General features: G+C 33.6%; 1 protein-coding gene and 1 long non-coding RNA gene across 4 annotated transcripts; one reads left to right on the top strand and one right to left on the bottom strand.

Annotated features, from left to right (window-relative positions):
• Positions 1 to 74: 74 nt before the first annotated feature.
• Positions 75 to 15,911, top strand: LOC125651763 (transmembrane 6 superfamily member 1-like). 3 transcript variants are annotated; one of them, XR_008803500.1, is made up of 9 exons: positions 75 to 341; positions 894 to 1,095; positions 1,678 to 1,760; positions 1,881 to 1,981; positions 6,907 to 7,005; positions 7,122 to 7,214; positions 8,550 to 8,672; positions 13,207 to 13,548; positions 14,177 to 15,911. XR_008803500.1 is itself a non-coding variant. In XM_048880516.2 (8 exons), exons 1-8 carry the CDS (start codon positions 137 to 139, stop codon positions 13,483 to 13,485), a joined length of 1,185 nt encoding a protein of 394 aa, XP_048736473.1. In that variant the 5' UTR covers positions 75 to 136; the 3' UTR covers positions 13,486 to 15,911. The 3 variants fall into 3 exon arrangements, 1 of the variants encoding a protein (XP_048736473.1); XR_007361339.2 differs by having other exon boundaries at positions 13,207 to 15,544; positions 15,585 to 15,911; XM_048880516.2 differs by having other exon boundaries at positions 13,207 to 15,911.
• On the bottom strand, positions 3,299 to 4,506 carry LOC130055214 (uncharacterized). Its single transcript, XR_008803501.1, has 2 exons — positions 4,279 to 4,506; positions 3,299 to 4,129 (listed from the first exon to the last, which is right to left on the bottom strand). It is a non-coding gene; the product is annotated as an uncharacterized LOC130055214 (long non-coding RNA).
• Positions 15,912 to 16,926: the final 1,015 nt, after the last annotated feature.

Genomic DNA, 16,926 nt, shown 5'->3' with positions numbered 1-16,926 from the left:
TTCATAAAGGTTTCCCAATTGGGAAAATAATCTTCATTGACGATACGAAATACTTCGGTATGATTTACTAGATTTAAAGAAGGAAATTCGAACAGTTGTAGCGTTGGGCGGAAAAACACCGAAGAGCCGAGAAGCAATGGAGACTAAAGGAACTGTTGTCGTGCTTTTAGCATCAATTCTAAGTGTGCCTATGGCGTATTTTGTCAACTTGATTCCGGGGATCGAAAAAAGTCCACTTCCAATATTTATAGTCGCTTTGGTTTGCCTCCTTGTCGCGTTTATTATTCCAGCCGCCGCTAAATTCAAATCGTTCGTGCAAAATGACGACCCTCTTTATTACGGTATGTGGGTAAATTGCATTGCAAAAGAAATTACACTGTAACATGTGATGATTTTTTTTATTTGTTTTGGTCATATTGACTGATATTCGTCGAGGTTGGATGATTGGACCACAGCCACAAATAAAACTGCCGACTCCTGTCACCTGTGCCAGAAATTCTGGCAGAAGTCGGCAGTTTTATTTGTAAAGGTCTACAGTGTAAACAACAACCATTGAGCTTAGCGATCACAGCAAGCAACGTTTGCGAGGTTCAGTGGTTGTTGTTTACATCGTAGACCTTTGCAGATAAAACTGCCGACTCCTGTGACGTGACAGCCTGTGTTTAGACTGACGCTAATCTCAGCAAGATTCGTCAAGGCTAGGTATGTGGACTGACACCTCTTCTTGGAAGAGGTGTCAGTCCAAATATCCGGCCTTAACGAATCTCACTGAAATTAGACTGACACCTCTTCTGAATCTCAGACTAGTGTCGAAAAAGTCATCAGTCCAAATATCCAACCTTGATGAGACTCACTGAGATTAGCTGACTGACTGTCTCTCTGTTATTTTTCAGCTATGAGCATACTAACATTTGCAGCAGTGATTGATCTCACCATTGCCCTGGAGAATGACAAACTAATACACAGCGTCATGGCATTTTATTTTGTAAGCGGTGAACCATACCTAAAGACTGGGCATGGTTCAGCCATCAACTACCACGATGGAATCCTTCATTTTGCTTGTTACATCATTATTTTGCTTGCTATGGATAATAGGTTTGTAATATCACAGCTTGTTCAGTAAATTTCAGTCCAATCTTTTTCTCTCCAATATTAACCATTCAAAGTCCTCTCACTGTAAATGAGACATGATGTGGACATTAAGATTTCCCTCAACAACTTTGGGTCAAATAGAGCCATGGCTCTCTGGACATTGGTCCGAGCGAGCTAAAAACTTCTGATTGATATTTTGTCTGCAAAGAATTTGTTATTGGAATTGGGGAAAACTGATAACAAGGATTAATGACTGCTCATGCATTAGTAGTAGCAGGCTTCATACACTACAGGCTTCATACACCAGTCAATAGGCTCAAATACAATTTTTTTTTCTATATCAATAACACTGAAAATGAAGTCATTATAGGCAAGCATTTTAATATTTGATCAGACATAGTGATATGTAAATATACTCTCAAATTGATGTTCTAAAGAACTCATCTGCACATTGATGCCTGATGGACTTGCATTTCTCATGAATGGTTTGTCTCTGTAGAGCTAATAAAATGTACATTTGAAAATTTGGGAAGAAATGGCGTTTACAATTTGACACGATGGATTACCATGTATTTTTCTGCACAGGAAAAACTACCGTGAAGTGGGACTTTACTGGGGTGGATCCATAATCAACAGTCTGGTAGTGCTAATGGTGGGTGGAGCTGTAGGTGAGAATGTGTGGATTCTAAATTAGTAGCTGATATTGTTTGCTTTTATGCTAAATATAGACACTAGCGCAATATGGATGTAGTAAGAGTGTTATAATGCAGTGAATTTTCTGGTTATAGGAAAACATGGAGCTAGATGGTCTATGCTGTTGAATGTAATATACATGGTGGTGCCCATATGGATAACCAAGAAAGTGCTTGATAAACCGCCTAATATTAAGGTATGACAGATTTGAATAATTGGGTTTTGAATGTTGAATTGATTATGGAGAAAACTCCACCAAGTGGAATAGATATATATGTAAGACAAGTTCATTAATTTGAATTGATTTGTTGCTTTTATAACATGTACTAAATGGTAGACAAAATTGTGAAAAGTGTTTGCCCCATTAAAAAGATGTAAACAATACTTATACATGTTATATTTTGATGTTAAAATGAAAGTGTTGTTTTCATTTTTTTTTTTTTTACGGGAGCATGCCCCTGTGTTTCACCTAACTGACCAGCCTGACCTAGATTGCAGCATATCATTCCTTCATGTTTTATACTGTGATAGATGCAGCATATCATTTCTTCATGTTTTATACTGTGATAGATGCAGCATATCATTTCTTCATGTTTTATACTGTGATAGATGCAGCATATCATTTCTTCATGTTTTATACTGTGATAGATGCAGCATATCATTTCTTCATGTTTTATACTGTGATAGATGCAGCATATCACATTTCTTCATGTTTCATACTGTAATAGATTGCAACATATCACATTTCGTCATGTTTTATACTGTAATATTGTAATACATGCAGTCTTCGCGTATAATGATTTTTAACACAAGCCCATCGGGCAAGTAAGAGTGAAAAATTAGGTAGCCCAAATAAAATTTTACTAGCCCAAATGCTATGCAAGAATGAATCAACATGATTCGAATTTTCAAGTTTTAACATTTTTATTAAGTCTTACAATACAAGTTTAAGCCCTCTTTCAACATCTAATTCTGTCATTTCACAGTCAGATTCTTCAAAATCCTCCAATGTTTTAATTCTTCTAATTCTTCATGATCACTCTCGTCTTTAAAAAAAAAAAAGGTAAAAACTAGGGTTGTTAACTAATAATCATACACCCTGAATGTCTGATGCGGCCGCTTGTGGGTTTAATACTTTTTATAAGGGTAAAATGCTTATGCCATTTTCTATTTTCGTGTTAACTTACAGAATCAATTCTGAATTATCTGAGACAAAACGAACTCACAATTTGCAATGCTTTCCTTTCTCAAGTTTCTGCACCAGATGCAAAATACGAGACCATCATTGTATTCAAGCCAGGGGCAGTTCTTAGTGTTAAATCTAGGATCTAGAGAGGACACACATCATATACTCAAAGGGGCACTTTTCGTCGCGGCAAGACAATTTAGGGGCACTTTCATTGTATCATGCTACGATAGTAATAGAATAATCATTTAGCCTCTTTAAAAGTTAATACCTGCTGCCTTGATTTTAAACTTTTCAGACAACCTTGTGAAATAAAGAACAATTGTGTATATTAACAAATATTTTATTACATCTATATTTTGCTGTTGCTTTAACATGACACATTTTCAAGAATATGATTCATAAGCAATATAATATAATATAACATAATACATACATAGGATTATGATTAAGTGCATGACAAGTTAAATAAGAAAGACAGAACTGTTGTCATCATACTTATAGCTACTATTGCCTTATTTCATATCAGTCCATTCATGCAATGTCAGATCCTCATCCAAGTTGAAATGGACTGCTAGGGTGGAAATTGCTGTATCCCCATAAAAGACAAGATTGTTTTCATCCACAATGCTTAGGTTGAACAACAGCAAGACTGTCAATCAAAGTGGAATTCTCCATCCTGTCCTCCATTTTGGGATTCAAATTGTCTATGAATTCATTTTTGACTGCTTTAATAGTCTGGAGAATGTCATCTTCCACTATTATTCCTAATCCTTGTGCCACAGATGATACTCGGCTTGTGAATGGAGGGTCTCACTCTTTCATCTTCCTAAGGGTAGATAGTGTTGCTGTCACTCTTGGTTCTATGATGGATGGGTCTACATCTTCCCTTTCAAAGGTCCTGGTAAGAGAAACCAAGCCAGAGAAGATGGATAAAGTACAGCTTCTCATATTTCTTCAACATCTTGAGGAGGCTGCTCGCTGGGATTCCTTTACTTTCTCTGATCACCTTGTCACGTCCAGATGCAACTGCATTTTTGAGATCTGTTATTATAGGCTAATACAGCTTCCTTACAGTCTGAACAGCAGCCTCATGACTCAGCCATCTTGTGTGCACTGCCATCTTCACTGTGATGTTGTTCTGAACAAAGATAGTACCTGAAATAAAATCAGGTTGTTAATCATTCAGAAATAATTTTTTATTTTCTAATTCCTTCTAAAACAGACCCGAGTCACCTCGATCAGCTGATCGGTTATTGTATAGTGTTACAAGACATGAAACTGATTTACAAATCAAAAGAACATACCTGCTGAAAAATTGGAACAACCGCCTGCATTTCTTTGCCTGTTTTTCATTCTGCTCTATGCGCTTTTGTTTGGACCTCTCTGATGTCGACATTTTCGTCTATTAATATACGCAAGTTCCGAGATACAATATGGCGTCTCTGTTGATGCTTGGTAAAAGTGCCCACATGTAGGTGAGAAGTGCCCATATGTCAGTCAACAAGTGCCCGTGTACCGAGAAAAGGGCGGGAATTTTGGAAAATAAAATGAGAAAAAAGGGCATGGCGCAGTAAAAAAGGGCATGGCGCTGCACCATGCTAGTTTGCTTTAGATTTAACACTAGTTCTTCTGCCACACACGCTAATCATTTTCTTTGTCGCTTTGATTCCTCATACTTCTTAGCGCCAACTTTCTCTTCCTGTGTAAGAACTGATTTTTTCGTCGATTTTCTACTCTAATAGTGGAATCATAATCTCCGCCAGAAATATGTACTGGCCTACTGGGCATGCACGTTAATAATGTTTGGTAGCCCAATCCCGAGTTTACTAGCCACGGTCATTGGGCTACCGCTTAATTTCGAAGACTGTACATATAGATTGCAGCATATCACATTTCCTCATGTTTCATACTGTAATAGATTGCAGCATATCACATTTCTTCATGTTTTATACTGTAATACTGTAATAGATTGCAACATATCACATTTCTTCAGGTTTTATACTGTGATATTGTAATAGATTGCAGCATATCACATTTCTTCAGGTTTTATACTGTAATAGATTACAGCATATCACATTTCTTCATGTTTTATACTGTAATAGATTGCCACATATCACATTTCTTCATGTTTTATACTGTAATACTGCTGTAATAGATTGCCACATATCACATTTCTTCATGTTTTATACTGTAATACTGTAATAGATTGCCACATATCACATTTCTTCATGTTTCATACTGTAATACTGTAATAGATTGCCACATATCACATTTCTTCATGTTGTATACTGTAATACTGTAATAGATTGCCACATATCACATTTCTTCATGTTTTATACTGTAATACTGTAATAGATTGGTACATATCACATTTCTTTATGTTTTATACTGTAATACTGTAATAGATTCCAGCATATCACATTTCTTCATGTTTTATACTGTAATACTGTTACAGTAATAGATTGCCACATATCACATTTCTTCATGTTTTATACTGTAATACTGTAATAGATTGCCACATATCACATTTCTTCATGTTGTATACTGTAATACTGTAATAGATTGCCACATATCACATTTCTTCATGCTTTATACTGTAATACTGTAATAGATTGCCACATATCACATTTCTTCATGTTTTATACTGTAATACTGTAATAGATTGTCACATATCACATTTCATCATGTTTCATACTGTAATACTGTAATAGATTGCAGCATATCACATTTCTTCATGTTGTATACTGTAATACTGTAATAGATTGTCACATATCACATTTCTTCATGTTTTATACTGTAATACTGTAATAGATTGCCACATATCACATTTCTTCATGTTTTATACTGTAATAGATTGTCACATATCACATTTCATCATGTTTCATACTGTAATACTGTAATAGATTGCAGCATATCACATTTCTTCATGTTGTATACTGTAATACTGTAATAGATTGCCACATATCACATTTCTTCATGTTTTATACTGTAATACTGTAATAGATTGCCACATATCACATTTCTTCATGTTGTATACTGTAATACTGTAATAGATTGGCACATATCACATTTCTTCATGTTTTATACTGTGATATTGTAATAGATTGCAGCATATCACATTTCTTCATGTTTTATACTGTAATAGATTGCCACATATCACATTTCTTCATGTTTTATACTGTAATAGATTGCCACATATCACATTTTTTCATGTTTTATGCTGTAATACTGTATTAGATTGCCACATATCACATTTCTTCATGTTTTATACTGTAACATTCTCTACCCAGAGTTCCATGCGCTCCTCGCACAACACCTCTGTCAACGGCTTTTTACAGAAATCTTGTAAAAGTTTCTTTGATCCAACATTTATGTTTTGGACTAAATATTTAGTCATATTATGATATGTTTTTGGTGCAATTAAATTGATGCGTACTGTAAATTGTTTAAAATCGCCGTTTTCTGATCATAAATTTGGAACTACTTCGTAATATGCGTATGAATGTAGGATATACACGTGGTGGAGATTTAAATGTAAACATGGAATCAAAAGTAAGAAAGGCTGTAAAAATACGATAAAACTTGTAAAATAAGAGACAAACAGCTAACCGGTAAATATGCACTTACTAAAGTGTCAGTTGGCTATGAAAAGAGCCTAATGTATCACCTGTTGCCTGAACTTTTTAAGGGAAAGGAAACCGAGAATGATTGTTTATATCATGTGATTATTTTGTCATGTGATTCCAAGCGTTGACAGAGGTGTATGTGAAGCTTGCGTAACGCGCCCTCTGGTGAGAGAATGATACTGTAATAGATTGCCACATATCACATTTCTTCATGTTTTATACTGTAATACTGTAATAGATTGCCACATATCACATTTCTTCATGTTGTATACTGTAATACTGAGATTACTACTATTCTGTTTACAGGAAAAGGCTTCAACCAGAAGTTTAGGGAAGAGACCATTTGATATTTTAACCATTGTTCTTCTACTTTCAACGATGTTTATCTACATATTTAAAGGACTTGTAAGTCAGTCTGTATCGACATTATCATCGTAATTGATACATTTATAAACTTTGCGATATTTGAGTTTTATGTGGAACTAAAAGATTTGTTTTTTTAAATCGCTTTTTCATTTCAGGCTGCGCTGGGTTGTAATTCTACCATCACACAAACTTTTATGAAGGATTATGAACCCTATTTGAAAGACACTTTAGCTTTTCCCAAGGTTCAGGTACGAATATTATGACTTTCTTGAATATTTAAGAATGTTAAAGCAGTAATCAGCAACTCTGAAAATATGTTAAATTATACATAGCATTATACAATAATATATAAATATTGCATGTAGTTGAGGGTAACATTGAAAATTTTCACCCCGAGAAAACCATTGTCAACCGAGGCGTAGCCGAGGTTGACAATGGTTTCTCGAGGGGTGAAAATTTCAATGTTACCCTCAATTACATGCAATATTTGTTTTATTATACTGAATGTTATGTAAACTGGAAAGCAGAAAAACTTACGTTTGTTGACATTTAATCAATCACTGTCATGCGATATTTCGTATTTCGATGCGGGTACTTGCGTTTATTACACACGCTCAAACGATGTTGTCTAGCAATCTACGGCGAACCGTACGTGCATAAATTTGACGCATGTGATAATTTTTTATAATATCACCCGTTGTTAAGTACTGTTACCCGTTGCTAGATACTATCACCCTGGGGCGGGTGTTTTCTGTTCTCAGAGGGTAACAATATGTTTTTTCAAATGCTTCTCGACCAATCAGGTTCGACTATTTTACATGAAAGTATAATAAACAGGATTGAACAATGGGCAAGTTATGCATATGAACATTCTCTCCTAAGATCAAAGTACAAATAACTACTTTAAACTCTATAATACAGACCAATTTATATATTTTTTTAGATTAAGAAAATTATGTTAACTTTACCATGCATTGAAAATTACTAGTTCCCATCATAGTCAATACACGATACAATAATCATATTGCATAACAACGAAAACTGTCTAATCTGACACCTGTGTAATATAGTGAAAACTGCCTAATCTGACACCAGTGTATAATACAGTGAAAACTGTCTAATCTGACACCTGTGCAGTCCGTTTTACTGGACATTCAGACATCAAAACTGCTTAATCTGGCACCTGTACAAAACTGTCTAACCTGACACCGGTGTAATCCATTTTACTGGACATTCTGATGTCAAAACTGCATAATCCAACACCTGTGTATAATACAGTGAAAACTGCATAATCTGACACATGTATAATACAGTGAAATCTGCATAATCTGACACATGTGCAATCTGTTTCACTGGGCATTCCAACCATTAATTTCATTCATTCTCAATCTCATATTTTCATTTTTTTTTTTTACAGTGTTTATTCTGACACACTGTGTATTCGTTCGAAAAATTGTCTCCCAGTGCATATCGGATGAGACGGGTTTCACTGTTTATGTATTTGAGAAAGACAGTATATTGATATATTACATAAGAACATACAGGGAATATCGCCTCTAACTTCACTAACGTACCTTTTACAGATGCTGACCTACCTGTTTTACTTTGTCCCATTTAGTGCCTTTGCCAGCTACTCTTTGTTCAATGCTCCAGCTAAGCAGTGGTTTCTGGACTGGCTGATTATTTACGCTGGAGCCACAGCCAATGTAATTACATTCTTATCTTGCACACATTGTTATTTACATTACATTCTTACACAGCACACATTGTTATTTACATTACATTCTTATACAGCACACATTGTTATTTACATTACATTCTTATACAGCACACATTGTTATATACATTACATTCTTATACAGCACACATTGTTATTTACATTACATTGTTATACAACACACATTGTTATTTACATTACATTCTTATAGAACACATTGTTATTTACATTACATTCTTACACAGCACACATTGTTATTTACATTACATTCTTATAGAACACACATTGTTATTTACATTACATTGTTATTCAGCACACATTGTTATTTACATTACATTGTTATTCAGCACACATTGTTATTTACATTACATTGTTATTCAGCACACAGTGTTATTTACATTACATTGTTATTCAGCACACAGTGTTATTTACATTACATTGTTATTCAGCACACATTGTTATTTACATTACATTGTTATTCAGCACACAGTGTTATTTACATTACATTGTTATTCAGCACACATTGTTATTTACATTACATTGTTATACAGCACACATTGTTATTTAGATTACATTGTTATTCAGCACACATTGTTATTTACATTACATTGTTATACAACACACATTGTTATTTACATTACATTGTTATTCAGCACACATTGTTATTTACATTACATTCTTATACAGCACACATTGTTATTTACATTACATTGTTATTCAGCACACATTGTTATTTACATTACATTGTTATTCAGCACACATTGTTATTTACATTACATTGTTATTCAGCACACAGTGTTATTTACATTACATTGTTATTCAGCACACAGTGTTATTTACATTACATTGTTATTCAGCACACATTGTTATTTACATTACATTGTTATTCAGCACACAGTGTTATTTACATTACTTTGTTATTCAGCACACAGTGTTATTTACATTACATTGTTATTTACATTACATTGTTATTCAGCACACATTGTTATTTACATTACATTGTTATTTACATTACATTGTTATTTACATTACTTTGTTATTCAGCACACAGTGTTATTTACATTACATTGTTATTCAGCACACAGTGTTATTTACATTACATTGTTATTCAGCACACAGTGTTATTTACATTACATTGTTATTCAGCACACAGTGTTATTTACATTACATTGTTATTTACATTACATTGTTATTCAGCACACATTGTTATTTACATTACATTGTTATTCAGCACACATTGTTATTTACATTACATTGTTATACAGCACACATTGTTATTTACATTACATTGTTATTCAGCACACATTGTTATTTACATTACATTCTTATACAGCACACAGTGTTATTTACATTACATTGTTATTTACATTACATTGTTATTCAGCACACAGTGTTATTTACATTACATTTTTATTCAGCACACATTGTTATTTAGATTACATTGTTATTTACATTACATTGTTATTCAGCACACATTGTTATTTACATTACATTGTTATTCAGCACACATTGTTATTTACATTACATTGTTATTCAGCACACATTGTTATTTACATTACATTGTTATTCAGCACACATTGTTATTTACATTACATTGTTATTCAGCACACAGTGTTATTTACATTACATTGTTATTCAGCACACATTGTTATTTACATTACATTGTTATACAGCACACATTGTTATTTAGATTACATTGTTATTCAGCACACATTGTTATTTACATTACATTGTTATACAACACACATTGTTATTTACATTACATTGTTATTCATTCTTATACAGCACACATTGTTATTTACATTACATTGTTATTCAGCACACATTGTTATTTACATTACATTGTTATTCAGCACACATTGTTATTTACATTACATTGTTATTCAGCACACATTGTTATTTACATTACATTGTTATTCAGCACACAGTGTTATTTACATTACATTATTATTCAGCACACAGTGTTATTTACATTACATTGTTATTCAGCACACATTGTTATTTACATTACATTGTTATTCAGCACACATTGTTATTTACATTACATTGTTATTTACATTACATTGTTATTTACATTACTTTGTTATTCAGCACACAGTGTTATTTACATTACATTGTTATTCAGCACACAGTGTTATTTACATTACATTGTTATTCAGCACACAGTGTTATTTACATTACATTGTTATTCAGCACACAGTGTTATTTACATTACATTGTTATTTACATTACATTGTTATTCAGCACACATTGTTATTTACATTACATTGTTATTCAGCACACATTGTTATTTACATTACATTGTTATACAGCACACATTGTTATTTACATTACATTGTTATTCAGCACACATTGTTATTTACATTACATTCTTATACAGCACACAGTGTTATTTACATTACATTGTTATTTACATTACATTGTTATTCAGCACACAGTGTTATTTACATTACATTTTTATTCAGCACACATTGTTATTTAGATTACATTGTTATTTACATTACATTGTTATTCAGCACACATTGTTATTTACATTACATTGTTATTCAGCACACATTGTTATTTACATTACATTGTTATTCAGCACACATTGTTATTTACATTACATTGTTATTCAGCACACATTGTTATTTACATTACATTGTTATTCAGCACACATTGTTATTTACATTACATTGTTATTCAGCACACATTGTTATTTACATTACTTTGTTATTCAGCACACATTGTTATTTACATTACATTGTTATACAGCACACAGTGTTATTTACATTACATTGTTATTCAGCACACAGTGTTATTTACATTACATTGTTATTCAGCACACACTGTTATTTACATTACATTGTTATTCAGCACACAGTGTTATTTACATTACATTGTTATTCAGCACACATTGTTATTTACATTACATTGTTATTCAGCACACAGTGTTATTTACATTACATTGTTATTCAGCACACAGTGTCGTTCTGATGTACCGTTACATGTACCCCTCCTCCAAAGTGTAGAAATTAGAAAAATGGAAATTAACCTGCCTTCATGTTTCTGGTTTATAGATGATGGCAATAGATGGATCATGCATGGATAAAACATACAGATTTCTTTGTTGCACTCAAGACTCTAACTTTTGATAATTTTATGATTTATTGAAGGAATAAATGTCTGACTTACATGTGTTATGGGGCTATATTATATCTTTATATAATGAAAGCACATGGGTTCAGTTGTTTAATACAGAAATAATCTCCATGTTATCATTGTTTGAATATCTCACATAATACAAACAATGTGGACATTTCTTTCATTTTAGCAATACAATAATGATAATAATAATATGTTTATTCGCCAATCAAGGGTCCTTGGGAGGGGGGCATGTACAGTTTAATAAGTAATTAATTATAACAATATAAATAAATAACAAGCGTTCAGAAGTACTTATACTGTCAGAGTTCGCATTTCTGATGATGTACACATGTATTTTGTATATAGAGACTTTTCATACATGACAAACTTCTATGTGACATAAGAATACATTTCTCTACGAGAATTAAATATTAAAAGAGTATTAATATCAAAATTTCGGTGAATGTATCGTCGACTGGCCAGTTTCGGTGACCTTAGTGATAAACCGCGGTTTTCTCATTGATCACTTGGATTAGATAAATGAATTACACACCTACCTTTAAAATAATTAAATTCCTTTACTTTCATCCAAAAATTCCAAATTCATTGGTACGTTGATTGAATATATTTTCGTAAAAAAAATATGTCACTTTGTGGTCCTAAAACGGTGACCATTGTTAATATAGGTTTGCAAAAAGTTTGTAACTGTTATTACATACATGTATATACAGGAGGAAAGTGCAACTAAACGTCAATGAATAAAATAAAATAGTGTAGAATTCTAGACTTTTGGTATACTTTATATTAATTTGAAGGTTTGCTTGAAAAAGTAATCTGACAGTAAATGGGCTTATTTTTAGGGTGCATGTGTTGATTTTTTGCACACTCTCCTTTTAGTTGTTCATTTTCGGGGGAATATTGAAGATGTACTTTATATATATTTGCAAACACTATGGCGAAATTGATGACGCAATCTACACCCGGAAACGACAATACACACACGTTAACAAAAGGTCACCGATTCTGGTCAGTCACTGAAATAGGGCAGTCGACGATAGATATTTTTTTATATAGATATTTTGAACAATTTTGATACAGGACGTTTACCTAGAAAAGTAATTTATTGAGTATATAAATTCTGCTAAGTTTCGATTGAATTATTGTTTACTTTACTTATGTGAAACCCATTTTGACATGAGAGCTGGCAACTTGGAACATGTTTAATTTTGGAGCCAAACAAAAGTAAAATAGTGAGATTCAATGAGCAATTCACTTTTCACTAGGCCATGATAGGGGTTAAACTAGTAAAATTCATGCCATCTTGTACAATACAGAAATGTTTTATACATGTAGTTAAAGTTGTCACAGAAAGGTTTCCAATTGCTTTTTTTGTTTAGGGTCAGGTGACCTACATAATCGGCTCCTTCCACCACCTCACGTCCAGTCAGTACAGACTTCCGAGCACCCCTGAGGTTCAGTGGGTTTTCTGGGCACTAAATCTCTTCCTTCTGGTCGTCCCACACATCCTGCTCCTCCATTACTATCGTGCTCATACAAATGAAGGAAAAACCGAAAGCAGCTACAACCGAACACCATTGAAGAATCCGGAAATCAGATCCAGAACACCAAGCAGTGGCTACAACCTAAGGAATCGCACTGTTCAGAACAAAGAGTAGTCAACGATTAAGTCGTGTGTTAATCACACTGATGAGAACAAAGAGTAATCAACAATTTAAGTGGTGTGTTTAGATCATTTTTATAGAAGGTAGAAATATAGCACGTAACCAACAATGATAAAACAAAAACCCTGCTTTTCAAAGATTTTGGTTTCTTGTAGCAACAAGACTAATGTACCAATAGTCTGTTTAGTATTTTTTTGTAGGCAGATGTATACATGTAACATGTGTGCATTTTAGCAATCACATGGGAATAGTCTTTATATCCTTTACAACTAATTAACATAATAAATGAGACACGTTCTGATTGGCTAGCTATGGGTACTTAATCATGTCACCGGCTGACATTGGGGGTACGAAATGGAATATGTGCCACGTGTTATAACGGCTTATCCTTATACTTGCTGTTAGATAACCAATGAATTATTTCACATATACATGTATATATACACATATATATATATTTATACTTGTATATGGGAAATTAATTTGTGATCTAGATGACATTGGAAATAAATTCTTTCTTGGGTTGTATTGAAAAAACAACACGGGTAAATGTTTAATAAAGCAGGTTTGATCTTCAACATATACATGTAATGGGCAGCAATTTATGTTGTTTATCAGAAAAATGTTATATTTTTACACATAACCACCAGTACTTTTGATAGATTTTATGCATATAATTTTATAGAGAGAAAAAAAACTCACCTCAGACCTGGCAGACATCGTTTTTGAGTTATGGACTTTAGAACAGAAATCTGCCAGGTATTGTAATCATATATAAAACTATTTTTTAACCAATCAGAGTGCTCTACTGTGTAGTACCTTGTATTTGTGTAACATGTATTCCTGTATTTTTGCTCATGGAAATGTATTGTTTTGAATTTGCACAAGACCAACAACTGTTTATATTGTTGTTGTTGTCGGTTCCTTTTTATTTACGTGCAGGTGTACTGGTATTGTCCACACTAGTGCGCCCCCTTCCAGATACCTGGCTAGCTGCACGCATGGCAGTTCTCGCCTCAGATCTCCCATTTTTTCCAATCCTGAGGGTTGGCAGTAGAGAGCTTCCACTCTCTGAAATCTTTCTCTACCAGCTCTCTCCAAGATATTTCTGGCCGACCAATTCCAGGCCTTCCAGAAACTTGTACATTTAGAGTGCAAACGTAAAAGCAATCGGCAGCACTTCCATGCAGTTGCTCAATATTTCATTATTCACTTTTTGCACATTTTGATTATTTTTATGCGAGTTTTTCCTATGTCTACAGAAGAGGGCTGTTTGATATTCGGTAGATGCATTACAATAGTAAATATACATTGTACATCTGTAGCATCTGAAACATTTCTCATACCGTCTAAAATATAACTATAATACGTAAGAGGACTTTTATATTTCATGGGTCGGACCCATTTGCTTAGGCCTTTCTATTAATGCCACATTGGACACTTTGACAGCCTTGTGACATTGAACAATATCTACATTCACTCAATCTTTTATCTTTCTTTTGAAATTGTCATTGCTTTCATCTGCGACAATGAATACATGTTTGTTGCAAACTAGTTTGATCGGGTTTTTTAATCCTTTGACCTTCAGACACCGGTGTAGGAATCCTTTCTAGTGATACTTATGACAGAAATTGTCTATCATAGGCTGTGGGATTTTCATGTTTCACATTTTACTGGTGTGACACAGCCAATTCCCATTCCATTAATCCATTTCTTTTTTAACCCTAGTGTGTTTCAATGTTGAACAAGGATTTTTATGCTGTGCTTGGGAAGGGTTTGTGATATATTTTTTTTACTTTCAGAGTATTGAATTATGAAAGTGTTCAAATTTAGTACTTTAGCATATGATTTCTGACATGGTTTTAGGGAATATTGTTATTATAGCATTAACAACACATAGAAGTACATGATTTCATCAATTAACAGTGATAGCTAAATGTATTTTCACAAATTGCATGCATATTATATAGATAATCTACGATGTCTGCATCTATATTTAGATGTTTATGGTGTAGTCTTAGTTACAATCAAAAGTGTAAATGATACAATATAGGTACTGAAAGACTATCACAGTATTAAATGATACAATATAGGTACTGAAAGACTATCGCAGTATTGCTCAAGATGAGATTTTGTTTAGTAATATATGCGAAACCATTTGTGAAAGTAAATTCTTGTACAGACGTAGTATGCAACAGAGGTGTAAGTTTTCACTGTGTGTACAATGTATATTTCACATAAACATGTTTGTATCTTTACAAGATGTTATACAGGGATGTTATACTATTTTCTGGTAGTACATATTAACATTTATGTAGTGCTTTTAAAAGTCCCCCATTACTAATATACCCAGTATATACAAATATACTTCATGTTTCGTTTGAAAGCAATAGAGATATTAAATATCAGTAGTAAATCTAGGCTGTGTCAATGTGTGTTATTTCTTGATAAGAAAACTTTTCAACTTGACACGAAAACCTATAATTTTATTGGGATTTATTGCTATCATTCATATGAGTGAAATATTCTTGAGAGGGACGTGAAACAATATTCAATCATACATTGACATAAATGTATGATTTCTATATTAATGGTAGAAGATCGTGACACTAGCTCTTTACATTTCTAAAGTTCTGTTTTTTCTGTGAAAAAGCTTTTGAAAGTGTCCCTGTGTACTACATCAGCATGTGAGTTTCTCAGCTGCATGCAAATCAGCAACTTCTCCTGACATCAGTGGACAGGACTGTGGAGATTTACATGGAATGCCATGTGTATAAAAAGCTGGTTAAACACGGACCCCTGACTGGATGTACCAGAGGTGGGATCAGGTGGCTAGGAGTTGTAAGCATTCCCTGTCGATCGGTCACACCTACTGTGAGTCCTATATCTTGATTAGGTAAATGGAGTTGGTTGGTTGTTTATTCTTTTTACATCCCTTTGAGGAGAATTGTAGGTTAATATATACCACATTTAGACCTATGCTTAGCACTCGGTGTATGGGGGGGGGGGGGGGGGGGGGCATAGCAGTTAGGGTTCTGTTTACATTTTGGGTTAATGTGGCCATGGCACAAGTGGGGTTCAAACTCACGACCTCCCAGTTACGAAATGAACGCTCTACCACTAAGCTACCGCAACTGGTTATCTGTAGTCAAAATCTGCGTGTAAGAAGTGGACTAACAACTGTTGTGAAGTAAATACATGTCGCACTTGATGGGTTGAATTGGCACACTAGATCGCTATAACAAGTCATTAACCACCGTAGAATTTGCAAAATGCTGACTTATAAACTAGACTATTGAAACCCCTACAATATCAACTTGTTTATCAGTAGCCTGCTTCAATCTAAAAACTGATCATACGTAGAACAAGCTCTTGCGTATCAAATGCGGTTGAGATATATAAACACCATATGCAGGTGATAATGGAATATTCCTA

The sequence above is a fragment of the Ostrea edulis genome, chromosome 5, assembly GCF_947568905.1.
Source record: "Ostrea edulis chromosome 5, xbOstEdul1.1, whole genome shotgun sequence".
Classification (NCBI taxonomy): Eukaryota; Metazoa; Mollusca; class Bivalvia; order Ostreida; family Ostreidae; genus Ostrea; species Ostrea edulis.
This window is presented reverse-complemented; position numbering and strand designations above follow the sequence as displayed.

Coding starts and splice junctions, on each gene's coding strand:
- LOC125651763 (XM_048880516.2), top strand. CDS start 137: ATGGAGACTAAAGGAACTGTTGTCGTGCTTTTAGCATCAATTCTAAGT. Junction 1,761..1,880: donor AATGGTGGGTGGAGCTGTAG/GTGAGAATGTGT, acceptor TTCTGGTTATAG/GAAAACATGGAGCTAGATGG. Junction 8,673..13,206: donor ACGCTGGAGCCACAGCCAAT/GTAATTACATTC, acceptor TTTTTTGTTTAG/GGTCAGGTGACCTACATAAT.